The sequence below is a fragment of the Acinonyx jubatus genome, chromosome D1, assembly GCF_027475565.1.
Source record: "Acinonyx jubatus isolate Ajub_Pintada_27869175 chromosome D1, VMU_Ajub_asm_v1.0, whole genome shotgun sequence".
Taxonomy (NCBI): domain Eukaryota; kingdom Metazoa; phylum Chordata; class Mammalia; order Carnivora; family Felidae; genus Acinonyx; species Acinonyx jubatus.
The window spans coordinates 57,383,506-57,411,234 of record NC_069390.1 but is presented as its reverse complement, the minus strand read 5'-3'; the positions used below and the strand labels follow the sequence as shown (position 1 = coordinate 57,411,234).

The window sequence follows — 27,729 nt, the reverse complement described above, 5'->3', positions numbered from 1 at the left end:
TGCTTCTAGGAGCCAAGGGATGTACCTCTTCTGGATAGAATTATTGGGGTCTAAGCAATTCTGGTACCTTCTTGGAAGAAAGGAAAAGAAACCCCTCCCAAATTCTGAAATCCAGACTGTGCCCCCCACATTAACCTCTAGGACCACCCTCTGGGAACTGTGAGGGGATTCACACTCCTTCCCTCCTACTGAACATATACCAAGTGCATCCCTTTCAGGGACAGAGGTCAGCTCCCACCTTTCCCTGGGCACAACGTATAAGAGAAATCCTGAACAGCCAGGTCAGGGATGGGCTGCACTGCTCTACACAAAATGCCCCCGTAACCTCTCCAGCCTCTGGCAGGCCCACCCAGGAAAGTGGATCTGACCTTTCATTGCAGCCCCTTCCTGTCCAGCCAGTGCCCCTGGCCAGGATGTCCCAGGTTCATGGCCACACTTAGGCAACTTGAGACCTCCCAAAGTCTTCAGGAGCAGGTAGAGGGGGCTGGGAGTTCAGAGTGGAACAGCTAGTCAGCATCCCTCACCAGGGCCCTACACTGTACCCACCTCCCCAGTGCACAGGCAGTCCAGCTGCCTCCCCTCATCCCCCAAAGCAGAGGGAGCATGGAGACCATTCCCTAGGTGGGCAGAGGGCCAGTCCTGTCTCCACCCTCAGCTGAACCTGCAGCCTGTGGTCAATGCTGGCTCCTGTCCCTTGACTGAAGAATTACTAAGAACCCAACCTTCCTGATGCCATCCCCACACCCTCCCCTGGTCTGTGGAGGACAGACTGACTGCCCTGTTCACAGAGAAACCAGAGACAGGGTCCCTCCCCGTCCCACTCCTTCCCTTGGACCTCAGGGGCACAGCCTCCCCTGGGTGAGCCTGCTCCAGGGCCATCCTTCCCAAGTACAGATAAAAAGTGACCAAGGGGCACCTGAGTGGCTCAGTTAAGTGTCCGACTCTTGGTTTCGGCTCAGTTCACCATCTAAGAGATGTGGGATCGAGCCCCACGTCAAGCCCCACGTCAAGAATCTGCTTGAGATTCTTTCTCCTCTCTCTCTCTCTCTGCCCCTACCCCCTGCTCATGTTCTCTCTCTCAAAATAAATAAACTTAAAAAAAGAATCTCTCATAACCTATGACACATCGCAACACATACTCCTTTCTTGGGAGGAAGGGAGATAGACCATTCCCTGGCATGGGGTTCTGGGAATAGACTCTGCCCCCCAGGACGCCTACTTGGCCAGCATCATGGTGACCCCTGCCATCCCAGCTCCTTCCACAAACTCAGCCCCAGGCCTCACTGACTCCACATGGCATGTGGCTTTCACTTACAGACCCCCTCTTGAGTGTCACAGCAACCCAGTAAGAGTGGCAGAGCAGGAACTGTGAGCATCCCTACTGCCAAGATGAAGAGCTGGGCCAAGGGATGAGCAGGAGTCTGCCCCAGGCTGCATGGCAAGTCACAGCAGTTCCAGGACCAGACCCCAAGTGCCCTGGGCCTATCCGGGTTCTTGTCAAAGCAACCTCCTCCCAGTTGCTGACCTCTTCCATGAAGGCAAATCTCCTCACCTGCCTCTCAAACACTAGGCCCGGCGGTCCTTTGTGGAGGCAGCAAACGATCTGGGACCAGCCTATGGGGTTGCCTCCTCGGGGTCCAGGAGGCCAGGCCAGCCCAAAGCTGCCTCCTCTTGTCCATGCCAACCAGGCTTGCTCAGTACCACCACGCCCCACCTCACTGGGTCCCCTCTGAGGCAGGTACATTGCTGAAAACTACCTCAACTCATACCGTGCCACAGATATAGGACACACACAGTCCACGAGGCACAGCTTCCTGTCCTTTACAGACAGACCCATGTAAAACACAGAAACAACCACTTAGAGATGGACACTAAGAGGGACACACCAGGCAGACAACCAGACACATGCAGTCCTATAAGACAAAGTCTGCTGTCAAATAGGAACACAGATAAAGCAGAGCCACAAAGAAGCAGGAGGGAAACGGGAGACCTCTAAGCTATGCAGTCACATTCTTAGTCACACCTACAGCTATACAATCACACCCACTCCGGTGCTACATAGTCACCAGGTCCCCATGCACTCCCACACTCACAGGGACCCTGGAACACCTGTACACTCACAACCACCCGATTACACCCCAACTCCCTAGGGCAATCTCCCCTACACCTTCACATCCTTGCATTTATTCAGGGGTACAACCAGTGCCAGATCACCCCCAACCCAGGTACAACATTCCCTGAGATGTATGCACAGTCAATGCCAGGCTTACTCCCGCCTCCTTCCTTCCCCCCGTCCCTCCCAGTGCTGGTCCAGGAATGGAACAAAAGCCCAGCATCCCCTCCTCCCCTTTTCCCCCTCTCCTCTCCCCTCCCCCCTGGCGTCCAGCCCCTTTGTCCTCCTGTAGCTGAGCCGGAGCGGGAGTCCAGGCAGAGCCGCAAGGACATTGGAGCCAGGACTGCCAGGGGTGCGGCAGCAGGACAGAGAGGAGTGGTCAGTGCCAGCGCAGCAGCCACAGAGCACCTGGGTGAGGGCATGGCCAGGTAAGTTCCAGGTACATCCGGGACTTAGACCCTCACACGGCAAGACTGTGTGGTGTCTACAAGTCTGAATGTGTATTTGTGTGAGTGGCTGTGGATGTGAACAAGAAACAGGGTAGCATGTCAACTTCTAGAGGCTGGATTCCCCAGTTTGCATCAGGACCCTCGGCTGGAGGTGCCTAGATTCTTAGCTGGGATGGGAGAATGCCCAGCAGGGTCCTCCCTGGGAATCCCTACCTTCCATGTTGCAACCGGGTGTCCTCCGGCCCCCAGACTGGGAATCTCCAGGGTGGAAACTGAGTCTGATGTCCCAGCATGACCACAGTGCCCAGTGCACTAGACAGCAGTTAGAACGAATGAAAAAGTGAAAAAGTATTGGTGCACTTCCAGGAGAAGACTCCCTCCCTGCCCCGCCAAGCAGCCCCTGTGCTGCAGGGACAAGCCCCTCTTTACCCTGAGGAGGCCTGCCCTCTTGGATCTCAGCTCAGGAGGTGGCTGCTTTCTTAGCAAACAGCCTGCAGAGAATGGAATGGGGGCCGCATGCTCTGCTGACCTCTCTCACCTCCCTCTGCTGATCCTGGGCTGCTCCTTAGAACATCCCCTAACCCTGGCAAGTGTGGCTGAGCAGCTAGGCATGCAGAGTCGGGAGCCAGGTGGGTTCAGGGCCCAGCCCCTCTACTTGGGCACAGTTAGCTTCCTGGGACGCTGCCCACCGGGGAGCACATTTCTGTCATCCTGAGACAGGACGATCCAGCGCCAAGGATGACCGGAGCATGAGCAATGAAAGCCAGACTAACACTGGGCAAGATCTGACCTCCAGGGCAATGCAACCTCATGCAGTGAGCTCCCAGTCCCTGGAGGTGTGCAAGCGGAGACTGTATGTTCATAATGGCCAAATCGCAGCCAGCCCAGTACCGCCCTTCAGTCTCTAGAGTGCTTTCACGAACACCTTTCTTTTCATCCTCACAGCAACCACTGAAAGGCGGATTCCCTGTGTGCTTTTGCTTCCTTATGACAGACTCAAAGAAGGGCAGGGGCATCTAAAGAAATGTTCAGGGTTGTGAGGATCAAATGAAATTATGTACATAAAAGCAACTAACACACCTGGTGCGCTTCCTTCCTCTCGTGTAAAAACATGTAAAGAAATGTTAGCTGAGTTTGTACTATGTACCTAGCACTTTTCAAATTCCACTTGATAGTCCCAAAGTCACAACAACCCTTCTTCAGAGGAAGAAACTGAAGGGGAGTGACTTGTACAGCTCACACAGAGACTCAGTGACAGAGTCAGGGTTAGAACCCAGATCAGTCCTTAGAACTAACTCCATTTCCCCATCGTGCTTCTTGAAAACGCAGAGAGAACTCACTAGAGAGAGGGCCAACTACCGTCTCAGCGGGACTCTAGCCTCCTGCACTCTTTCTCTCTGGGCCTTAGCAAAAGTTCTTCTCTAAATGGTGACAAGCTCCCTGCATTGCCTTCCCTTCCTCTGGCTAAGTCCACCTATGCTTCTCAGTCTGCACACCCCTCCTCAGGAACACCTTCCCTGACTCCCCTCCAACTGGGTTTAGTTGGCTATCGGCTCCCACACTCCCCCCGTGGGACCCCCACCAAGCTGTGAGATCCAGGAGGGCAGGGTCTATGACTATCTTGCTCACTGCCTGTCACAGAAAAGGCCCTAAATACATGCTAGCTTAATACATTCGCTCAATCTTAAATAGGTATTAACTGAGCACCTACCACGGGCCAGATCCTGTACTGATGGGGGAAACGTGGATATTAAATAGAAAAATCAAGGCCTGGGGACACTTGGGTGGCTCAGTTGGTTGAGCATCTGACTCTTGATTTTGGCTCAGGTCATGGTCCCAGGGTCATGGGATGGAGCCCCAAGTCAGGCTCTGTGCTGAGCATGGAGCCTGCTAAGATTCTGTCCCTCTCCCTCTCTCTCTCTCTCTCCCCCTCCGCCCCATTCATGTGTGTTCTCTCTCTAAAAGAAAGAAAAAGAGAAAAATCAGGGTTTAGTCAGTGTGGAGCACCCACAGGAAATCAGGAGACAGGATGGGGTGACAAGTGGGAGCAGAGTTATACCTCCCTACACCACACTGGGTCTGTGTGGGGCAGTCTGAATCCCTTCTACAGCTCCTGTCAGGGGACCCCCCCCCTAACACACACACAGATATTTTGTGCAGGTTCCAGTAACCTCCCAGCCGTCCTGTTCCAGACCTTGGAGAGTTAAAGACTCCCTGCTGTTGGCAGCCACGTGGCACTGCTTCACCCCTTGTGAGAGGCCCTAAACACGATGTGTTTGTAAACCGTTCCCTTATTAGACTCTCCTCCAATTATCCCATTTGAGAGCTTACCATCTGTCTCCTGCTGTTATTAAGAAAAAGTTTAGTGGTGCCTGCGTGGCTCAGTCAGTTGAGCATCTGACTTCTGCCCAGGTCATGCTCTCACAGTTTATGAGTTCAAGCCCCACATCGGGCTCACCGCTGTCAGCACAGAGCCCACTTTAGATCCTCTGTTCCCCTCTCTCTCTCGGCTCCTCCCCTGCTCGCTCTCTCTCAAAAATAAACATTAAAAAAAGAAAGAAAAAGCTTAACGAGTTTGAAGAAGAGAAAGAGTAAAATGGCTTAAGTGGGTAAGCGAGGGAGAGGTAATACAGCCGAGGCAGGGCCTAGCCCTTCAGGTAGGCAAGGACTAGATCACTATAAGCCATTAGGGCTCTGGGTGGAGGAATGGAATGACGAGCAGCTGGATAAATGAAAGCACACGCATTACATTCATGCACACCTGTGTGAGCAAACCAGACAAGGAACCAAGGATGAACGGACGAGGGGCCTCTGGCCCTCTCGCCAGGCCCAGCCCGGTGGATTTCTGACGCCGTTTGTGCTCTTTACCTGGCAGGATGCTGGAGGGCCCGGTGCCGGAGGAGTCGGAGCACAGGTCCCAAGGGCCGTGCGCTGGGTCTTGCCACGCGCAGCGCCTTCTGCAAACCCTCAATGCGTACCGACTGAGCGGCACCTTCACCGACGTGGTGCTGCGCGCCGGTGGCCGAGACTTCCCGTGCCACCGCGCGGCACTCAGCGCGGGCAGCGCCTACTTCCGCAGCCTGTTCGCCGCGGGGCAGCCGGAGCGCGGCCTGGCCGTAGTGCCCGTGGTGCCCGTGGCCTCGGAAGCGCCGGGTGCGGGGCCTGGCGTGGCGGCGGCGGCTCTGGCCGTGGTGCTTGACTACGTGTACGGGGCGGGCGTGCGGCTGCGCGCTGAGGACGAGGCGGCCGCCGTGCTGGCGCTCGCCGAGCGGCTGGGCGTGGCGGGCCTGCGCGAGGCCTGCGCCAGCTTCCTCGAGGGTCGCCTGCGCGCCGCCAACAGCCTGGCGCTGCGTCGCGTGGCCGCCGCCTTCTCGCTCGCCCCTCTGGCCGAACGCTGCGGCCGCGTGCTGCGCCAGGCGTTCGTCGAGGTGGTGCGCCACGCCGACTTCCTGGAGCTGGCGCCCGACGAGGTGGCGGCGCTGCTGGCCGACCCGGCCCTGGGCGTGGCACGCGAGGAGGCCGTGTTCGAGGCGGCCATGCGCTGGGTGCGCCACGACGCGCCGGCCCGCAGCGGGCAGCTGAGGCGCCTGCTGGAGCACGTGCGGCTGCCCCTGCTGGCGCCCGCCTACTTCCTGGAGAAGGTGGAGGCCGACGAGCTGCTGCAGGCCAACCGCGAGTGCCGCCCGCTGCTGCTCGAGGCCCGCGCCTGCTTCATCCTCGGCCCCGAAGCTGGTGCGCTGCGGGCCCGGCCGCGGAGGTACGGCCCCCATTCCCTTGCCTTCCACCCTTCCGCATCCCCGGTTCTTCACTCATCCCTGTGGCATCCTTTAGTCCAATCACTTAATCGTGCCTCCGGAATGAGATGCGGTCATGCATTCGGCACACATTTCATGGACTTGGTACTGGGAATGCTGCCCTTGAGTTCAGGATCCAGTGAGGGAGGGGTGGGGATCTCACACCTTACACATATCCTTTGCCTTGCCCATCCAACCATCCATCCATAATTCTGAGTGCTTGTCTGCGTGCAGGTCTTGTACTGGGTGCCTGGGACTTGGGAATAATTGGAAATAGCATTTACCTCCGAGAGCTCAGTTTAGTAAAGGCTATAAATAGGCAGGTCCTGGAAAAAAATGAGAGGCTTAGGGCCAAACCAGGAGACTTTGCATGGAGTAGTCCAAGATTGTCTGTCACCCTCCCAAGGATAGAAGACAGGACGCCTCTGTCTTCCCACACTGTGTCTCCCAACACTAAGCTCAGGGCCTGGTTCAAAGAAGATGCTCAATATTTGTCAAAGGAATTAGGTACGAAGCCGGTGGCTTGGCTTGGGAATTCTGGTATGGTCAAAAGCCTGAGGGGTTGGTTAGTGGAAGGGGAGAATGCTTTTCTGAAAGGGTGATGGAATTAGTAATTAGGGAATGGGTTTAGGAGATGATTACAGTAGGAGGGAGGCAGCAGAATTAGGCAGTCTTCATTAGGGAGGAAGGGCAGAAAACGGTGAAGAGAATGAGTTAGTGGCACCCAACCTGGGCTTGCATTCCAGCTCTCTCACTTATTGGCTCCATGACTTCTGGCAAGCCAAAGTCTGTGAGCCTCAGTTTCCTCCTCTGCCAAAGGAGTAGTAATCCCTGCCTAATAATCATAAGGATTAAACAAGGTGACTTTTCTAGGCAAAGGCTCTGTAAAGATTCTTTCTCTGTAATTCAGAGGTCAGTAGATTGGGGTTAAGGATTAGTGTGACACTCTTCCCATCAAGAGCTGGAAAGGAGGTTGGAGGTGTCAGAGTCCAGCACGGGACTGGAGGACAAAAAGGCATGGAAGGGCAGCAAGTCAGTACAGTCTGGTCATCGAGAGGGTGAGGAGGGCCAAAAGTTGTGTGCGGGTTAACAGGCATTGGGCTTATCACCATGCCAGATTCATGGACCTAGCTGAAGTGATCGTGGTCATCGGCGGTTGTGACCGCAAGGGGCTCCTGAAGCTGCCCTTCACTGATGCCTACCATCCAGAGAGCCGGCGCTGGACCCCACTGCCCAGCCTCCCAGGATACATGCGCTCAGAGTTCGCCGCCTGTGCTCTGCGCAATGACATCTATGTTTCCGGTGAGGGCAGGTCCGCAGGGGGAGCCCCACAGGATTGGCTCTTTGCCTCTCTCGTGCAGGTCCCTTGTTTTAATCTTCAGTTTTGAAATGGGGGTGGGATATTCTTGATGACCTGTGGTTATTGGCTGAAGTGGCATGTAGTCCTGCAGAGCCCATCACTAGTGTGATTCCGACCTTTATTCACCAAAGTCCACTTCAGTTTGTAGTACTATTAATCACTTCTATTTAGCAGACCACATGCAGGATATTATGCTGGGCAGCTTACATTACTCAATTTCCCCTCTAGCCCCATTTCACAGAGAGGTTAAGAATTTTCCCATTATCTCAAAAATGGCAAAGCTAGGAAGAACACAGATTGTTTTGATTGTGTTGGATTGTGTTGATTGTGATGGATTGTGCCCTGAGAGTTGGGCCCCAGAGATGTAAATAAAATAGTCCCTGCCTCCCCAGGGGTGCCCTGGAGAGGCACTGAAGACAGAGACACTTCACTTTACCACCAGACTTTTCAGCTGGATCTTGAAAATCTGGAGGGAACAGCATAGGACAGGAATGTGCAGAAAGGAACCCCAGGTACTCAGGTCTCCAAAGTGCAGATTGAGTGCATCTGGGAGAAGAAGGGAAGTATTGTGGATGAGGCAGGAAAGGGAGTCGAGTCAGGTCAGGGAAGCTTTGATTCCACGTCTAGGCAGACAGCACTGTGGTAGGGAGCTATGGGTGTCTAGGAAGGATAAGGAGAATGAACCAGAAAGGCCTCAGGGACAATCCAGGCCACACTTTATTAGTGGATAACTTCTCTAAGGCTCCTGATGGCCTGTGAGCAACCACATGTTGCTGGGCCTCTGCTGGGAATACACAGAAGCAAGAGCTATAAAACAGAGTTGGGGCTTGAGTCATGGGCTCAGGCTAAGGGATGCAGTCAGGGTTGTCCCTGGGAAGGGTGCTCCTGACAGGTGAGTCCCTGGTCAGTAACCCCGGGAGGAACGGGGAAGGAGAGTCCACGGCCTGCATTCCAGGGCCTGGCCTCATAGGCCATACCAGTGCCCAGCTTCAGGGACTAGAAGTTCTGGATCTGGTCACTGATCTGGAGTGAAAGGCCATATGTGGTCTTCAGCGGTGCATTCTTGGTTTCTAAGCTGCATCTGAGTTTCCTATCTCTAAACTGGGTACAGTAACACTAACACCTCATGGAGGGATAACAGACATGAAATTGTGAAGGTAAAGGCAGAAATGAGGCAGGGTTCCTAGGTCACTCTCTACCTTTACCCATTCTAGAGCAGGTGGCTCTGCTTTCCCTTTGCCCCCATCACCTTCCTGATGCTTGTCTTGGGCACGCTTTGCACTCTTATATCTAGTTGAGTTCTAAGTGCCCCCCACTTTGCTTCCCTGAGCACAGAGCCTGGCATACCACCATAAGGCACCCAGTGAAGATCAGCTTCTTCTCCCTGAGTCTTTCAGGCCTCTCTCCTCAAAACTCCTGCCCCTTGTCCTAACTCACACCTTCCCACCATTCAATCAAAGCACACTGTCCAGCTGACAGGCCTAGAGCCTCACACCAGCACAGTGGGGGGAGTCTTTCCTGCTTAACACTTCCTTTGCATCTGGGGGCCCTTATTTCTGGGTCTTGAGGGGTGCCAGGGTTAGCAAGAGGGCCTGGGGTCAACAGCTGCTTCTCTTTCCCTAGGAGGCCACATCAACAGCCATGACGTTTGGATGTTTAGCTCCCCTCTGCACACCTGGATCAAGGTGGCCTCGCTGCTCAAGGGCAGGTGGAGGCATAAGATGGCAGTCATGCAGGGGCAGGTAAGCACACCCAGCAGCTGCTGCCCTGTGAACCAAGGTACAGATCAATGGACTTACTGGGGGAAGGCCCTCTAAGACACTGTCTTTGAAAGAAGAGATCTTAGGCACCAAAAAGCAAAGCTACTTGCCTGAAGTTAAAAATAATGCTAGTGCTAATACCAATCACCATAATAGTACAGTCTAGCAGTCAGGGGTCAAAGGTGTGGGTTCTGGGCCAAACAGACTAGTTTGAATTTTGACTCTGCCACTTAAAAAAAAAAAAAAAAAAAAATTTGCTCATTATCTCTATAAACTACATCCCGAACTCAGAAAATAGAAGTACTTCTTAGGACCACTGAAGTGAACTGATAAACTCTCAATAAATTACTAGCTATTATTATTAAGCATCAGCCTGGTGCCAGATATTTTACAGACAGATTTAATACCCACCCCAGAGACCGATATCATTATCCCCAGTTAACAGAGGAAACATGTTCAGGGAGGTTTGGTAAGTGGATGGAGGCCACCCAGGCACTGGCAGTGCCGAGATGCACGTGGTCTAGGTCTGGAGAAAGTTTCTCTGCACAGAGTGGAGCCCATGGGGCTGGCACACACATGGCTCTGACTCCCGCTGGAAGTCACCGCCACACCTCATCCTTGCCTGTCCTCACCCGCAGCTGTTCGCGGTGGGCGGCTTTGATGGCCTTCGGCGCCTGCGCAGCGTAGAACGCTATGACCCCTTCTCCAACACCTGGGTGGCAGCAACACCTCTCCCAGAGGCTGTGAGCTCAGCTGCAGTGGTGGCCTGTGCCGGCAGGATCTACGTGATCGGGGGCGCTGGGCAGGACGGTGTCAGCATCAACAAGGTGGGCACAGACAGGGCATTAGAGGTCTGCTGTGTGCTAGGCGCAGAACTGGCACCTTCATGTCCTCGTCCATTTTCTCACTCTCAACAACCCTGAAAATGACCTCCTGGTTGCAGGCAAGGAAGTGAGTTCAGAGAGATAGATGACCCCAAGGTCACACGGTGGGTCTGACGTGAATATTTTACCTGGTGCCATAGGGGTTTCAAATACATTTTAAAAATTAAGTGAGGGCAAGGATGGGATTACTTAAAATGTTTTTCCTCCATTTAAACAACCACCACCACGCAGTACTGAAAATTTAGAAAGCAGAAACAGAAAAATATCACCCATGACCCCACCACCAAAGGATAACTACTATTAATATTTTGGTACATTGCCTTCCAAGCTTCTTCTGAATCTTTTGTGTTTAAGTTTTGTGTTTACCCTTAGTAAAATTTTGCATTCTTTTTATTCTCATCTAAATGTAAGCAACTTTCCACATGCTTACAAACTATTCACAGCCATCATTTCAATAGTTCTCTGGGTGGGTGAACCATAGTCTATCAACCAAATTTTCAGTTGTTGAACATTTAAGCTGTGAATAAAAATTATTCTTGATAGTAAATTCCTCCCTCTCCTGATGGCCTCACAAGTCTGTGGTCCTGGGACCCGAATCTTTCAAAAACTAGGATCCCTCACCCCTCCTTATTCCGACCCCATTCCCCCCCCCCCCACACACACACCTTCCTGGGGCTGGTTGGGGGAACTGCCCTTTAATACCCTTTTGTGCAGCACTGATGTATTATAGGCCATTCCAGGGGTCTCCAAGGAAACAACTGAAGAAACAGAGTAAGGGTGAACACAGAGGTAGGATAAGCCCTCAGAAATTGTGGAAGGTGTTGTAAACACTGGTGGGGCTGGGAAGCCTGTGGGTAGCTGTAGGAATGGGGACTACAAGACAGCCCAGCTGGAATCTTGTCATGAGCTCAGAGCACCAAGAGGAGGGAAGAGGGTTGACAACGTATGCAACAAGAAATGCATCTCTATTTGGGGGGCCTGCTCTCTGAGACCTTCTCTAGCACTAATGAAGATGGTACTTCCATCTTCTGGGACACAGACCTTTCCCAGACCTTGAAGGATGAGGAGGCTTTGGACAAAGGGAGTAGTCCAGAGCTGGGGCTAGAATATGGAACCAGACTCAGCACACTTGAGGGCAGGGATAGGGGGTCTCCTCTATTCTTGCAGATGCTAGCTCAGGCCTGGTGGACACAGGTAAATGTGTCAAAGGAGTCCCCCCCAGCCGGAGAGATGGGAGGATGTGGGTAGCAGGGCAGTTGGGGGGTGAAGCTTCACCACAGCCCCTCCTCCTGCCCCTCAGGTGCAGTGCTTTGACCCTGAGGAGGACCGGTGGAGCCTGCGATCACCGGCGCCCTTCTCACAGTGCTGTCTCGAGGCTGTCTCCCTTGAGGGCACCATCTATGTGGTTGGAGGCCTCATGAGCAAAATCTTCACTTATGACCCTGGCACAGATGTCTGGGGGGAGGCAGCTGTCCTCCCCAGCCCTGTGGTAAGTAGATGCTCCTGGGCACAGCCTTGGTACTGGTGGCAATCAGGAGAACAAGGTGCCATGTCTAAGGATGTGAATCTCAGAGTTTGGGAGTCTTATCTCTGACTCCATGCTAGGCAGTTATATATAATTCCTTAGCTTTGTCCTCGTTATGATAATCAGCCACGTGTTCCACAGATGAGGAGACCAGCCTTAGAGAGGTTGAGGCCTCATCCAAGGCCACCAGTTAGGCCATATTAAGGCAGAGCATGGAACCTTAGTCCCAAGTGCTTTAGCCTTGAATGAGGGTCTTGGTCTAAATGACTCTGCAGTCTCTTCTGTTCTGAAGGCCACCAGCTGGTAGCCTATTGTGGGGAGATCGGGGTGAAGGGACTTGGTAAGTTCCCCTGCCCTAGTAATATTAGAGGAAGGAGGTCCAGGCTCTAGATGTTCTGGCCCCTGCATTCCTTGTCTCCCCCATCTCCTGTCCCCTTCCCTGAAACTCCAAAGATACTACATAGGGGTGTGGTTGGATTGCTGCTCCCTGCCAGTTCTGACCTTCAGTGCTTCTAAAAGCCTGAGATTTCTGGCCTGAGTCTGAGATCCTAGAGCGGTCGTGGTGGTTGTGATTGTTATCACTGTTACTGAAGTTCTTACTGTCTTCCTGGAACTATGTAAAATGTTTTAATTGCTTAACCCCATTAACTGTTGAGGCAACCCTTAGTAAGGGTCAAGCCAGAGCTTGAACTCCGATTCATCCAGTCCCTGCCTTCCTGCCGTCTAGACTGCCTGCTCATATTCTGTGGATCGGGGTTTTACTGTCTGGCCTGGCCAGCTAGGGACAGAGGGAGCTCCAGGCTGGACCCCATAGCTGATTATCTTTCTGTTTGTCCACCCAGGAGAGCTGTGGCTTGACTGCGTGTGATGGGAAGGTCCACATCCTTGGTGGGCGGGACGATCTTGGGGAGAGCACCGACAAGGTCTTCACCTTTGATCCCAGCAGTGGGCAGGTGGAGGCCCAGCCATCCCTACAGCGCTGTACCAGCTCCCATGGTTGCATCACCATCATTCAGAGCCTGAGCAGGTGACACAGACTTGAACAGCCTGAGCCAGGAAACAGAGAAAGGAAGGAGAACTTGGGTTCACCACTGCTCCCCTCATGGCTCCTCCATGTAAATAGCCCCTTAACTTATTGCTGCCCTCCCTTCTCATAGAAATAAAACCTTCAAAGGTTGGGTCTGTGTTCCAGCTCAAGCCTGCTTTGCCTGGAGAAGTAATGCCCAACATCTACTCCCTGATTTGACTCTTTACAAAGCACCTTCATATATCCACCTTCATATATCCACCTTCATGATGGCAGTATGGACATATTAAAAAAATTATGAAACACTTCATGCATAAAAAGAATATATTTTTATACAGCTTAAGAATTATAATAAAATAAATATCTGTGTTTCCACCATCTAGCTTAAGAAACAGATCTTTACAAATGCCTTTGTAGGCACCTCCATTCCTAAACCCATTCCTTCCCACATCTATCCCAAAGGTAATCACTGTCTTTACATTTGAGATTATTGGCATTTTTGAAACTTTTAATAAGCTAGTTATTAAAATTTGTATTTGACAGAGAAGGAACTACATTAAAAAGATGAGAATCACCCAAGATCATATACTTAGTAAGTGGCGGAGTCCATGACTCAAGGTTTCATGAAGCTTCAGGAATCCATGAAGCAGTTCTGGTCAGGATGGTTCTTTCTAAACTACCTTCTCCAATTCAAACACTTAGCAATGACAGATAAATGCCAGACAACTAAAAAGACAGAGGCTTAATTGTTGGTGGGAATGCAAACTGGTGCAGCTATTCTGGAAAACATTGTGGAAGGTCTTCAAAAAATTAAAAATAGAATTACCCTAAGACCCAGCAGTAGCACTGCTAGGAATTTATCCAAAGGATACAGGAATGCTGATTCATAGGGGCACATGTACCCTAATGTTTAATAGCGCTATCAATAATAGCCAAATTACAGAAAAAGCCCAAATGTCCACCAACTGATGAATAGATAAAGAAGATGTATATATATACAGTGGAATACTACCATTTGCAACAATGTGGATGGAACTGGACAGTATTATGCTAAATGAAATCAGTCAGAGAAAGACAGATATCATGATTTCACTCACATGTGGAATTTGAGAAACTTAACAGATGATTATAGGGGAAGGGAAGGAAAAATAAGATAAAAAAGAGAGGGAGGCAAACCATAAGAGACTCTTAAATACAGAGAACAAACAGGGTTGATGGGGGTGGGGGGTTGGGAAAATGGGTTGTGGGCATTGAGGGTGGGGAAAATGGGTGATGGGCACTGAGGAGGGTACTTGTTGGGATGAGCACTGGGTGTTGTATGTAAGTGATGAATCATGGGAATCTACTCCTGAAGCCAAGATTACACTGTATGTTAGCTAACTTGACAATAAATAAACAAGTAAACAAATAAATGTAAAATAAAATAAAGACAGAGGCTTAGGCTTATAAGTAAGTAAACATGTCTGAGGATCAGAAACAGAATTATAAAACCATGAGGAAGGGAGAAGCTTCAGTTTTAGGGTTCAGACTCTGGGATAAAGCTCTAAAAAGGATAACAAATAAGGCTGTTAGATGCTAGGGCCAAGGTGGGGTGCCCCAACTCACAAACGCAGCAGAAACAGAACAAAAACCATCATGGGACCCTGAGCAGCTCTGAGGCCAAGCTCACAGCAAACCGCAGGCTCAGGGTGGCAGGTACCAGGGCCCCAGCCTGAGAACCCAGCCAGCCCAGCTCCACACCTGGACTTCCGAGTTCCCCAATGTCAACAGAGGGCACAAGCTCCTCGTACCATCATAAGCACCTGGGTGGCCTGGGGCTCTATGGGCAGCAAAATAAAACTGCTGGAGGGGGAAGGATGAGCTCAGAGCACAGACAGGGGACAAAAGATGTCACATACTCTGTGAGGCAGAGACCCAGTGGTTCTGGTCCTATGCCTGTGTTTCTGAGGCCCAGAGGAGCTGGCCAGGCCCCATCTGGGGCTCCCTCTCTTGTGCACTTAGATTGCCTTTTGAAGAGCTATCATCTGCTCTTTGCATCCCTTCCGGCACAGGGCCAGCCCCATTCCCCTCCCCATCTTCCAAAGCCCCAGGGCCCTATCTGTGGGGTCTCTCCAGCTGGGACTGGCCCATCACAAAGCCCTGGGTTCCAACTGAGCTGCTACCCTCTTATTATCCCAGATTAGGAAGCCTGTGACCATCTGGACACAGCTGATAATGGCAGAGGGGAGGGGAGGAGAATGGAGGCCCAGCCTCTCAGAGCCTGCTGGTCCCTACCCCACAGATAATACCCAGAACAAAGCAAAAAAGGTGCTGTACTGCTTGCCCACCCAGGCAAAAGTCTGAGTGGAAAAGGTAAGATCTTGACATGGGCACCTCACCTGGGCTGGACAGTTCCTGTATGCCAAGCAGACTGCCCCATTTCCCCAACAATGACCCTTCATGCCCCCAGTGCTCTCCTGTGTAAGCGCAATGCCCTTTCCTGCCCTCTCTGCCTGGGCAGATCTGATACCCTCCATTCCAGAGCTGATCACTCTCCTTATGCCCCTTCCTTATCGGCCCCTCTTTTTTATCACCAGGCATATAGCCAGGCCTATATATGTGACGTCTCTAGTCTCCCTTGACATACCCACAGAATGCTTCTTGAGGCAGGAAAAGTGTCAGCTTTACCTCTGTATCCCCCAATGCTTGGAACAAGACCTTCCACTCAGTACACTATACAAAGTTTCCTGGATTTCTATATCATAACACCTATGAGGTAGTACTATTTCCTCCCTTACCAATCAGGAAAGAGAGACTCAGAGTTATGAAGTGATTTATCTATTAATGTCACTGGCCTGGTGAGTGGTGACAGAGGCAGGATTCCACCCTGGGTCCAGCCATCTACAAAGCATGCTCTCTCCATGCAGCCTTGCCCAGGCTCTGCTAAAACAGTGTTGAGTGTAGCACAGGAGTTGTTTAGAAGTGGAAGATACAATAGTCCCCCCTTATCTGTTGGGGGATACATCCCAAGTTCCCCAGCAGATGCCTAAAACCACAGTTGGTACCAAACTCTATGTATGCTATGTTTTTCCTATACATACATACCTATGATAAAGTTTAATTTATAAATTAGGCACAAGTAATAGATTTAAAATTAACTAATAAAGTATAAGATTATAATACACTATAACAAAAGTTGTGTGAATGTAGGCTCTTTTTGTACTAACTTACCTGTCTTGTGATGATGTGAGATGATAAAATGCCTACAGGATGAGAGGAAGTGAAGTGAATGACACAGACATTATGATGCAGCATTAGGCTACTATCGACCTAAATCAGAAGGAGAATCTGCTTCCAGAATACAGCTGGTCTTGGGTAACTGAAATCGCAGAAAGTGAAACCATGGATAAGCGGGGGTGGGGGGGGGGGGGGACTATTGTGCATCATTTCCACCATGGGAAACCCCAGCCTGATGCGATACTGTCCCTGCCCTTAGGGGCTCCCAGTTGGATGAGGGGAGACATGGTTCATCTCCCTGGTGAGTCAGGCTCACCAGAATACAAGCAAAAGATTTTACACTAGTGTCCTAATTTTCTAGGACTGCAGGTTAGACCAAGACCATATACAGAGGGCCTCCCTGGCTCCTAGCCCACTGCTTTTTGTGCCCCGCCCCCCACCCCAGGCTGCCTGCTGAATGGGGCTGTTACTGCCCAGGAGGAAGCCAGACCAGGAGTCCTGACTATGACTCCTTAGGTAAATGGGTTTGCCATCCTCTCCCCAGCTGAGAACAGACTTAACTTTCTGTATACCATCAGAAGCCACTGGACCCAGATTTAGTTTTTGAGTTTCGTTTTTTAAAAGTTCTAACTATTTGTAAGACTTAGTATTTTATGACTGTTATTCTTTCTTAGTGGGCTTCCAAAGAACAATGAGAAATTTACTTACTTTTTAAAAACAATAAAACTCATTCTATCTTGCACTGACCATACAGATTCATTAGATTCATCTATAAATCTAAAATACATTATGAGATCATGATGAATTTATTTTTCCTGTATCTTGAAAAACTTTGCTGTTTAATCATCCTAAAAATTATTTCACATTACTCATCAGTTATTCCCAAACAAGACTACAATGATCAAATGGAAGAATGATGGTATTGCCTAGAAGGAGGACACAGTAGTGAATAAATCATTACTATTACATCATCTTTCAGTTTCCATACTAAATTTCCTATAGTGCATATCATCTTTCAAGAAGGTATAAAAGAAGTTGAGACGTCAGCTGAGAACTCAGGATCTTTCATTCTCTACCCATAATGACAGAATGCCCAAGAGAAGGAAACTAACAGAGGACATTTCACACTTAATACAGACAAACCAGAAAGTAAATGCAGGGACACGGCAGCACTCTCATTTCTGGGGATGCAAACTGGTCAGTCACATAAGCAAAACCCCGCGTAGATGAATTTTCTCAAACCCAAGAATTGGTGAGTGAACAACCTATTTCTAAAAACAGAAAGGATATATGGCATTTTAAGTCAATCAACAAGAAGGATTTCATCACACAGTATTTGACAAAGACCTGTACCATCCTATTTTGTACAATACTCATCTTTTATGATGCCTGTGCCCCAACATTTACTTGATATAGTTTGTTACAGTTTGTTAAGTGGAGACATGCTGAGGCAGTTGTGTACTAAGGTGACTACAGGGAAACAGATGCTGTAGATGTTTTAAAAATTCATTAGATTGGTCCTTCAAATTGATCTTTATAAACCTAAAATCAAAAATGTTTTAAAATTATGGAGCAAAGAAAATGTCTTTTCAACATTATGAGCCATCAAAAAATTGTAAAGTATTCCATGTAGACAATGCAAGTGCAAAACTGAACAAAACGTAAACCAAAAACCCAGAAGCAAGAAGCTAGAGCCTACTAGAGATAGATTTGAAATCTGGGATCAGTAGTTACAAGATGAATACATTCCAGCTTCACACAGGGTGGTTGACGAGCATTTAACCACGTTTAAGAGATGGTGCTCATTTGGGGTATGTGGTCTCCCAGGCAAGGAAAATACAAAATTGTTTAATTCATTTATGTATATACATACATACACATAAATATCTATTTTCATGAATATATGAATGAGTTTTATTGACATGTAATTCACATCCCATAAATTCCACCCATTTGAAGGGTAGAACTCAATGGTTTTCAGTATATTCAGAATTGTGCTAATACTTGCTAAAATTTTAGTATTTTTAGAGCCACCTGGGTGGCTCAGTTGATTAAGTGTCTGATTCTTGATTTCAGCTCAGGTCTATATCACTATTCTTGGGTTCAAGCCCTACACCAGGCTCCTTGCTGACAGTGCAGAGCCTGCTTGAGATTCTCTCCTCTCAAAAAGAAACTTTAAAATTTTAGTAAACACTTCAATACTTGTAAAATATATAACTGTTTCCCACTTTCCCTTTATTCTTCCGTAAATTATTTGTAAAGTGACTTAAAATTTAAAAGATACGGTGTCTATTGGACCTAGATGGTAAATAGCGATGGCTAGTCTTCCTGTCGTATTGAGGGAAAACCAGTGAGGAAAGCTCCATCACCTCTGTTCCTCTGTCCCTGACGGGAAAGTGGTCCCATTGCTGGGTCTATGCTCTCCCTCTAAAGAGCAAAAATATTCTCAAAGACAAGGGAAGCCCTCTACACGGTCAACAACTTACAACTCAACACTCCAGCTCCTCTGATTCACCACACAAGACTGGCAGGTACAGGCTGGTCATAGGGGCAGTCCATGGCCAGCCAGTGAGGGTGGAGGGTGAGATGAACCCATCACAGCAGCACTCCTCCAACAGTGGACAAAGGCCCAGCTGCACCTGGCTGGCTGAGCTGCTAGTACAATACAGGACTGAGCAGCAAAGTTGTGGTCTCATTTCAATTTCAGAGCCACTGGAGCCTCTTACTTGTAAAAATTTGAGTTTAGAGTAAGTTGTTCCCAATCTAGGGCTTCATGTCACTTGTCAAACCCTAAGTAGGATCTTGAGATAGCCTAAGAATTTTCCAAAGCCTAAGAGAAATCATACATTCCTTCCTCTAATATGTATCATGTGGGCTAAAGTTGCTATAAAATGAAGTTAGTGACAGAACTAGCCCATTGTAGGGATGTTCAGATTAATGGAATGTTTACAGCAAGCTCAGGGAATATAACAATTTTCTCACCAGTCATGCTGCTTAACAAGTTATTCATGTAGTTTTTGATCAATAACAAATAGGGAAATGGTTTGTTTCATGGATAAAATAACATCAAAATCTCATGTCCCTGAGGAGGAAAAAATAGTAAGAAAAACTATTTTTTTAGGTTGAAAATGTTGACTCTAAATGATATTTAAATGACTTACTGCTCTGGTGTTGGCAGGCCCTAAAACAGAACAGCTACATTTACACATAGCAAACTCAGGGCTCAGAAACAACCAGTAGGTGGGATGTGGCATGGTAAAAGGCCAATTTCAGCACCTGCAGAATGTGGTAACACCTGATCAGCTATGCCCACTTCCCAGCAGAAGCAGAAAGCCGTCTCTATGGTCAAGGCCCTTAGGATGGGGAGAATCCAATACCATGAAGTTAAGCTACTAATCATTTCTAAGAGGATTTGCTTAAGTACTAATAGTAACAACATCCAGTACACTCACAGGACTTCCTATGGGTCAGGCACTGTGCTATGAAATCACATGCTCAAGGCTGAGATGACATTGATGGGCCCATGCTCATACTAAGAAGTTAACCTGGTTTTGAATGACTGTGGCTGGAAGGCCTGGGCTCTCAGCTGTTGTCTCTAGAGATAGTACACTAGATGATATGCTACAGACAGGTATTGTTAGATCTTCAACTCCAACACACTGGAGAGATACTGATGGGAAAGATTCACCAGTGCCTGTGTCAAATTTGAATCCAAGTCTGACTGCAAAGCCCAGCATCTTCCCACGTCTCCTTTTTAAAGCACTCTGCAGAAAAAGGTTACCCCCATCCCCACCAGGCTTGTACATTCCTGTAAGCCTTTGTCTAATTTCCCAATTAGAGGAGACTGGCTGACTGGAAGTAGGGGCTGAAGGTAACAGACTCCACACATTATCACTCTGCTGTGGGATAGAGCAGCCTGTGACATGACCTTTCTGTCTGGATGCTGACCCCACCCCCCCGCCACCACCACCAAGAAACCCCTTACCCATTGTCCTCTGGTGCCAACAGTTTTTGTACTTTCCCTGGTTCTCCATATTGAGTGTTGTCCATTGATCTGGGACCCTTGCTTGGCCCCTGGGCCTATTCTCAAATTCTCACATTCCAGCTTTCAGCCTCCCTTTCTTCACCTGAGTAACTCAAGCTTTACACATGCACACTAATAACCTGCTACTTTATTCAAGGCATTTTATTCTTACCCAAGCATCTACTTTGGTACTTATTTCCTGTTACAGCACCCCCTGGCGGAGGGCTACATAACAGTATGACTGAACCCCACACACCAACTTTCAGTTTTAAGTGGATTGGAAGTTAAGGAATTTAATCACCCCATCTAATATACAAAGACCTGTGACTGGCTGTGCCAGTACTAGATACTGAGGTCTTAGATGACCAGGACTGCCTTAATCTGTTTCTAGCACCAAATATTCTGGATGCTTATATTAGCTGAACTAGTTTCACAACAAAAATCCCCTCACAACCAAATTACAGAAGTCCAAAAATACAAGAATAGCCTGGCTCAAAATTTTCAGTAAAATTGCAAAATGCCATTAGTTTTACGCATAAAGGATAAATAAGACTTTATGATAGCTGCCTATACTGCATTAGATTTGGGGGTGGGCACAGACTCACTTAATCAAGGCACTCAAATCTCACTTTACTTGTATATAGTTACTGAGGAGGCCCAATACCAGGCTTGCCTGCTCATAACCACCTCACCCTCAGCCCTTCCCAGAAAACTTTCATCAGCTTGAGAAATTGTCACCTCAAGTTGAGAAGCATGGGGAAATAAACATTCATTTTTGTATTTAGGCTCTGCTTCCTAATGATACAATACATTCCACTCCCTAGAACACAGTAAGCAGTCATTAGCACATTAGCTATCCTAGGTTAGAGACTTCCAAAGGGGAGTGTCTCTACTAAAAACTGAAAAAACAATGAGAGGTTACTTCTAGATAAAGTAAGGATAAACATCAAAGGCCCCTGAAAGGGGGAGGGCAGAGACACATTTGTCACTGCGTTCCCAATGTAACTCATGCACTAGTCACATAGGATTTTCCTGCCAGCCTGTCCTGCACTAGTTTCACCTGAAGAAACTAGGAGAACTCAATTTCTTAAAGCCCATCAACAGAAAACACTTCAAATATGACAAACTGTAGACATGTAAATGTTCTTCTAGAGTGTAACAGCTCAGAGGACTGAGCATAGAAATGTGGATTCTAATCACAGCTCTATGCTCCTTAGGAAAATGTATTTCAGCATTTTAGGCTCTTCAGTAGCACAAGCAAATTCCCTTTACACTTTAGAGATACTCAGGATTAAATGAGAATAATGCAGAACACTACCTATAGTGTATAATCACCCAAAATATAATGGAATGGGCAAAATAAAACACACTCATTTTCTATATGCAATACAGATTCCCTTATACATCAGAGGAAAAAAAAGCCATCTTAAACATATCCCTCTTCTAAACCTGTAACACCAAACTGCAGGTGAATGAATCAAAGTGCTGTCCTATTAACCATCAGCCTTCAGCTTTCACCAGATTTATGGGATATTGGGTCTGGTTAACTCTGCTTGGCTCCTCCTGTTCTGGCTCCTGCCTCATAAGCACAGCTGAAACCAAGGATTTCCTGGCAGCCGAAAGAATCAATCAAGGAATATTCCCTTGGGGCAATAGAATTATCAGTCCAAATAGTGGACCTACAGTCCATTCAGGCCATGCGTCTTTTTTAAAGATTTTATTAGAGGTCTTTAGAGAGCAAAATCCAAACTCCAGATCCAGCTGCCAAGAAGACCCTGAAACAGAATAAAGCACAATAAGAACAGAATCTTCACCTGAATATTGGGTTCTTTCATTTCCCATTTAGGGTTTGTGTGAATATATACACAGAGAACACCTAGAACACACAAGAGGTGCTGGGCATAGAAGAGGCTTGATGTTACTATTTTAACTGAAGAGGCTGCTGAAGAACAGGCAACTAATAACTAACAAGAGAGCCTTGATGATTTTAAGCAAATAAAGGAAAACTTATTTCAAACACAGTAAACATAGGAATTTTTTGAGAGACCATGAGCAGGGGAGAGGGGCAGAGGGAGAAAGAGAATCTTAAGCAGGCTCCATGCTCAGCATGGAGCCCAACACGGGGCTCGATCCCACAACCCTGGGATCATGACCTGAGCTAAAACCAAGAGTCAGACACTCAAATGACTGAGGCTCCCAGGCACCCCAACAGAGGAACTTCGTTAAGAGATGAAAGGCAAATACTCCTTCCAACAGAATCCCTGGGTAAATAGGCCTCTGGATCCAACCTGTGTCGTAAAGCAAGTATAATCTAATTTTTATGTATCAAGTGCTTACCACAGTGTGGGATATAGAATTATTAATAGGAAGACAGGGAATAGGGTCTTACTCTACCCCAAGAGGTCCCTGGAGACATACCTATTATGCTGTGGGTACTGGTTGAGGCATGGCAGGCGGCTCGGGTTTCCCACCTTTCTGTTCTGAGATGGGGGTGGTGGGAAGGATCTCATCTTTGGGTTCCACAATGCTCACATGATCTGGCAGGGGCTTCTTAGGGCCAATCTTACCACTTGGGTCCCAGGGAAGCATGATCTTCACTTTGATGCCCAGCACACCTAGAAGATGCCATAGTTAGAATCTAGCTGGGGCTGCACCGATCCCATGATAAGACAGGACAGAAGAGGACAGGTTACTCAAGCACCCCTGGGTCTGGTCCCTTCTCAGACAAATGCCTCTAATCAATCAATGAACAGGACACTTTTGCAAAAGGAACCCATGTGCAACACCACAGAACGTGGCACTGACAAGGACCAAGAGCAGGATGTGACCTTTCTGACTCGTCATCGTATCATCACCGAAGGGTACACAGGTGGCTAAGAGCAAACCAACTCTCGGATCTGACTGATCTCGGTAATTCTCACAGTTCAATACAGCACATTAATCAGTAAACCCAAGGAGTATCAACATGCTCCACTACTCCCAAAATGAACTCCCCAAACACTACGGTGTGCGTGGAAAGCACATCTATCTGCTAAAAGCCCTTTGCCCCAAGCACTCCCAGCTGCTTACCCTGTCTGAGCAGCACATGGCGCACAGCAGTATCAACATAGTAGTTAACAGGGTCCCCACTGTGAATCATCAGGCCATCCACAAACTTCATGGATTTAGCCCTCTGTCCTCGGAGTTTCCCAGACACCACGACCTCACAGCCTTTGGCCCCACTCTCCATGATGAACCGCAGCACACCATAGCAGGCCCTTTGGGAGAACAAGAGACAGATACCCACCTATCATCACCAAAGATAGGGATTGTTCAAGCCCACCACACCCCACCATGTTAAAAAAGATACAAAAAGCACAAGACTTATTAGTCTGCACTATCTTCAACGTTCCTTTAATGGAGAATAAGTTTGGCCAGAGCCTGGCAATTCTCCTTCATTCCCATCACACCTCATCTTAGGCTAATTCCTTAGGGAATATTTACCAACTCCTTCTAACCACATGCTTCCCAGCCTTGGTTGCACATTAGGATCATCTCAACAAGATTAAAATAGAACAAAAAAACCTGTGACGTCTAGACCTCACTCCAGGCCAATTAAACGGTGAGGGTGGTAAAACTCAGCATTTCACAATCGGGTAAGCACTCAGTTTAAGAACCCAGAAATACCCCAGTCATTGAGTGGCCCCTTATCTCCAGAATTCACATTCATTAGGAACCCTAACTACTAATGTGGGTTCCTAGCCACCTTGACTAGAGTGCTGGAAAAAGAGGTTTCTAGGCCTATACATTGACAGCCTTAAAATATCATGCCCCCAACTCGTTTATCACCGCATACCCTGGGAAATACTAATTGGGAGAGCTAGATGCCACTTTAGACAGAGAAGGGAAGGTAGGACCCGGCACTCTAGGATCTAGGCCCCTTTGCATCATCTCATGTAATCACCACAAAAAGGAGAGGTGGATGTAATGACCTCCATTTACAAATAGGAGATCCGAGGGTCAGAAACTCAGTAAGAGGCTCAGGTCTCAGAACTTCCAAGTCAAACTTCTCTGTGTACAAAAATTACCTGGACCATGTTGCTGGGCCACACCCCCACTTTCCACTTCAGTGGGTGGAGACTGACAAGTTTTATTTCTAACAGGTCCTCTGATGATGACAGTGACGCTGGCCCAGGGACCAAGCTTTTGAGGACCACGGTTCCAAGCGGCGTGGCTGGTACTCAAACCAGGCGGGCAGCCTTTTTTAGAAGTCCTGCCTACAGCCTTTCCTGCTACCTATTTCCCCATCAGGTCAACGTTCCTAAAGCTCAGCTCTCATGTCCTTCCCCTGCTGAAAAACCTGCCAGGGCTCTGCATGACGTACTGACTGAATTTCAAACACCCAAGCAAGGCATTCCGATAACTTCACAAATAGTGAAACTACACAAAGAACTCCTACTGAAATCTTACCAGTAGGCCCAGCTCCAGAGCCATCTAGCCACCTCATGGCTTTACAGTCCATCCCTCCTCACAGCACTATCTACATACATACATACAGATAAGCTCTCCCATCAGGACTATGTCTCACCTCTTTATAATCCCTGCACTTAATGGATCTGAGTAACTTCAACAAGAATCCTAACTTCCTCTCCCTGGAGTTCCCTAATCATTAAAAGGTTCAAGACACTTACCTCCGCACAGCGAGGCCTCCTAGGAGTTTGTAACGCAGAGACTCTGCCTGGGCAATAGCACACAGACCTCTTGTGGCCACTTTTTCAGCATAAAGCTTTAAGAAGGAAACAAGTCACAGCCTTAAACCAGTGTTTTCTACAAAAACCGAGTTCATTCATCATGCCAGCATTTTATCACTGTTGGCATCCCTCAAGTACTCAACACTTCTGCTACCCACGAGTAACATGCACTGTGATATAGTTCGAACCTTTCCTTATTGCCCTCCCACCCCAGCTCCTTCTACGGCTACACCAACTGACGAGGTAGCCAATCCATTATACCATTATCATACCCAAACTGAATGTAAAAATCCCTTAACCACCAGAAATGAGAACAGGCCTATAAACTGAAGCCCGCTGCTTATTAAGAGACCTTCAACAAAATACCACTCCATTTATAAAATTTAGTGATCATAACTAAGATCTACATGACGTTAAGAGTTTATAGAAGTACCACCCTAAATAACCATTTCCAGGACCACAGTTATCTCTGGCATAAGCCAAGATCACTCACCTCTACACTGCCCTCAGGAAAACCAAATCTCTTCTGAACCACAGCGGTCAATTCTCGGATCCGCCGGCCCTTCTCACCCAGAACATTCTGCGTCCTTAGGAAAATAAAGAGGGAGAATTTATAACTCTCACAAAATTCCGGACATGACTTTAAATCTTATATGCACATGGTAGTAAAGTCTCATTCATCTGACATGAGGATATATAAATTCTAGATAACAAGAACTAGAATTAGACTTAAAATGCCGTTAATAAAAACCGTACGTTTACTACGGCCAATTCACTGGTTGTCCCCTTAAACGTATAGAATACACCGTCCTCGCATATACAACTACAGGTGATAACCAGGAAAACTTGAGTTTTCACCTGGTGGCCAAGATGATGATTTCTGTCCTGGTTGGTGTAACTCGGACCTCAACCCCAGAGTAGCCATCTTCAGCCAGCTCCCGCGTGAGAAACTCGTTCAGTTCGGCTTTGAAGATGCCATCAGCGACAAACTAACCAAAAGATAAAACTTGCAATTAAGAACATGGATGCAGGGTCACTTTTTCCTGCCTAGTCCTTCTGCCAGGGCCCCTCTCATCAAAATTCCACACCTCTAACAACCAGCCCATCACCTATTACCCTTGTTCCATCTGGAACAGGGCAACCCTTCTCAGACAAATGCCTCTAGGTCGTCCTTTGGAAGTTACTTTAACCGGAAGGCCCTTAACACTGCCACAGAACGCGGCACCAAGTAGGGGCCCCCCGGACAAAGAGAAAACCTCCAGTCAGACTCGTCATCTTCTCTTCATTGAAGGGTTTTTAAGACGTGTTTATGTGGATGTACGTATACATGCTGAACGGAAAGCTGCCCCGAAAGGGCACATTTACCACTCACTCACTCGGAACAGCAGAGACACTAACTACCCTCGGAACTGGTGAAAATAGTGACTTAAGCAGTCCCACATAGACACAACGTGGACCATCAGAAGAACCCCAGCCACGGTATCTTGCGGTCAAGTACCTGTGGTCTTACAAAACTGGCAAGTCCTAACTCTTAAAGTGTGTGGATCTACGAGATGTTATGCACACACAAAAACGACAAGCTGCCTCTTTCTAAAGCAAATGGGTCTTTACACAGTTCTCGCCCACGGAAAAGCGAAAAGTTAAAGCTCGAAAAGTCCAAGTTCTCCCCGGGTCTCCTTCCTCTCTTCCTCCAGGAGTTTCCTTTGGGCCCCAGACGTAGCAAAAAACTGACAGTAGCTTTTCCAATTGAGGTCTTTGGGGTCGGTCAGAAGGCGGCATCCTGCCACGAATAAAGCACGAATACGCTGCTCCCTCTCCTACCCAAAACCACAGTGTGAGCCGTGGTGGGAAATGGCTCACGCTCCCCACATAGCATTCGTTTAATAAAGCTATCTGTCGGCCAAGAAATGCTCATAAGCGCTTTCTCCGGCGCAGGAGGGGCGCCAGGCGCTCATCTCTGCTCTCTGCCCAGAAGCGGCAGAAGTATCTCGCTGCCTGACTTCCGCCGCCGAACTGCGCTCGCCCAGCTCGGGGCCCGCGTTCCATCCGCCGCCATCCGCAGCCCGCGGGAACGCCACACGGCCACGGCCGCTTCCCGAGGCAGGACCCAAAGCCGCAAGTCTTGCGAAGGTATCGCCACAAGCCCCGACCCGCGCGGCGCCACGGTTCCCCGGACCGGCCCTCAGGGTCGCACCTTCCTCTTCTTGGAAATTTGCACCGCCATCTTGCTGCCGCGCACCGCCGAAAGGAAAGGAAGTGGCTCGCCGGCGGAAGTACGTATAAAGGGCGCGAGCGACGACAAAGAACTGCGCGACGTCAACGCCTATGGGCCCTCCTGGGAATTGTAGTTTTTAGGAAAGCGTTAAAGGGGAGGCGGGGAAGAAGGGTAATGGAGACCCCTATAGGCAGAAACAGGAAGAGTAGCAGATCAATCAGAACTTTGGAACTGCAGGGGAGCTTACAGTCCAACTCTCATTAGCTTAAAAGTGAGCAACGTGAGACACAGAGATGGAAATTACAGTTACAAGGTCATACAGCAACAGCATGGAATCCTGGTCCCTACACTAGACACTGTAATAAAAAGTCAGCTGAAAGCCCTCCATGAAATCCGTTTAGGTGCCCAGCTCTTCCAATCTGTGACCATTTCCTGTTCCAAATGATGACACTAATAATATCTAATATTTATTAAATATTCTAGGGACCGTTCTATGCCCTTTATGTTATGAACTCATTTACCTGTACCTTACTTTCATAAAGTCCGTTAAAACTTGTAATGGAAGTCGCAAAAATAATGGTTCGTGGACTCACAATTATTCTTCAACTAAAAAATTTTCCCCTTACATTTTG

General features: G+C 48.5%; 2 protein-coding genes and 2 non-coding genes across 4 annotated transcripts; 1 reads left to right on the top strand and 3 right to left on the bottom strand.

Moving 5' to 3' along the window:
• Positions 1 to 1,610: 1,610 nt before the first annotated feature.
• On the top strand, positions 1,611 to 14,125 carry KLHL35 (kelch like family member 35). Its single transcript, XM_027039846.2, has 7 exons — positions 1,611 to 2,541; positions 5,438 to 6,319; positions 7,474 to 7,658; positions 9,340 to 9,458; positions 10,115 to 10,303; positions 11,661 to 11,849; positions 12,728 to 14,125. Exons 1-7 carry the CDS (start codon positions 2,243 to 2,245, stop codon positions 12,914 to 12,916), a joined length of 2,052 nt encoding a protein of 683 aa, XP_026895647.1. The 5' UTR covers positions 1,611 to 2,242; the 3' UTR covers positions 12,917 to 14,125.
• A 7,729-nt stretch (positions 14,126 to 21,854) lies between these two features.
• Positions 21,855 to 27,234, bottom strand: RPS3 (ribosomal protein S3). The gene is made up of 7 exons (XM_015075554.3): positions 27,077 to 27,234; positions 25,741 to 25,871; positions 25,376 to 25,469; positions 24,823 to 24,917; positions 23,222 to 23,409; positions 22,571 to 22,767; positions 21,855 to 21,927 (listed from the first exon to the last, which is right to left on the bottom strand). Exons 1-6 carry the CDS (start codon positions 27,104 to 27,106, stop codon positions 22,574 to 22,576), a joined length of 732 nt encoding a protein of 243 aa, XP_014931040.1. The 5' UTR covers positions 27,107 to 27,234; the 3' UTR covers positions 21,855 to 21,927; positions 22,571 to 22,573.
• On the bottom strand, positions 22,868 to 23,012 carry LOC113593828 (small nucleolar RNA SNORD15). Its single transcript, XR_003414190.1, has one exon. It is a non-coding gene; the product is annotated as a small nucleolar RNA SNORD15 (small nucleolar RNA).
• Positions 26,025 to 26,173, bottom strand: LOC113593829 (small nucleolar RNA SNORD15). Its single transcript, XR_003414191.1, has one exon. It is a non-coding gene; the product is annotated as a small nucleolar RNA SNORD15 (small nucleolar RNA).
• Positions 27,235 to 27,729: the final 495 nt, after the last annotated feature.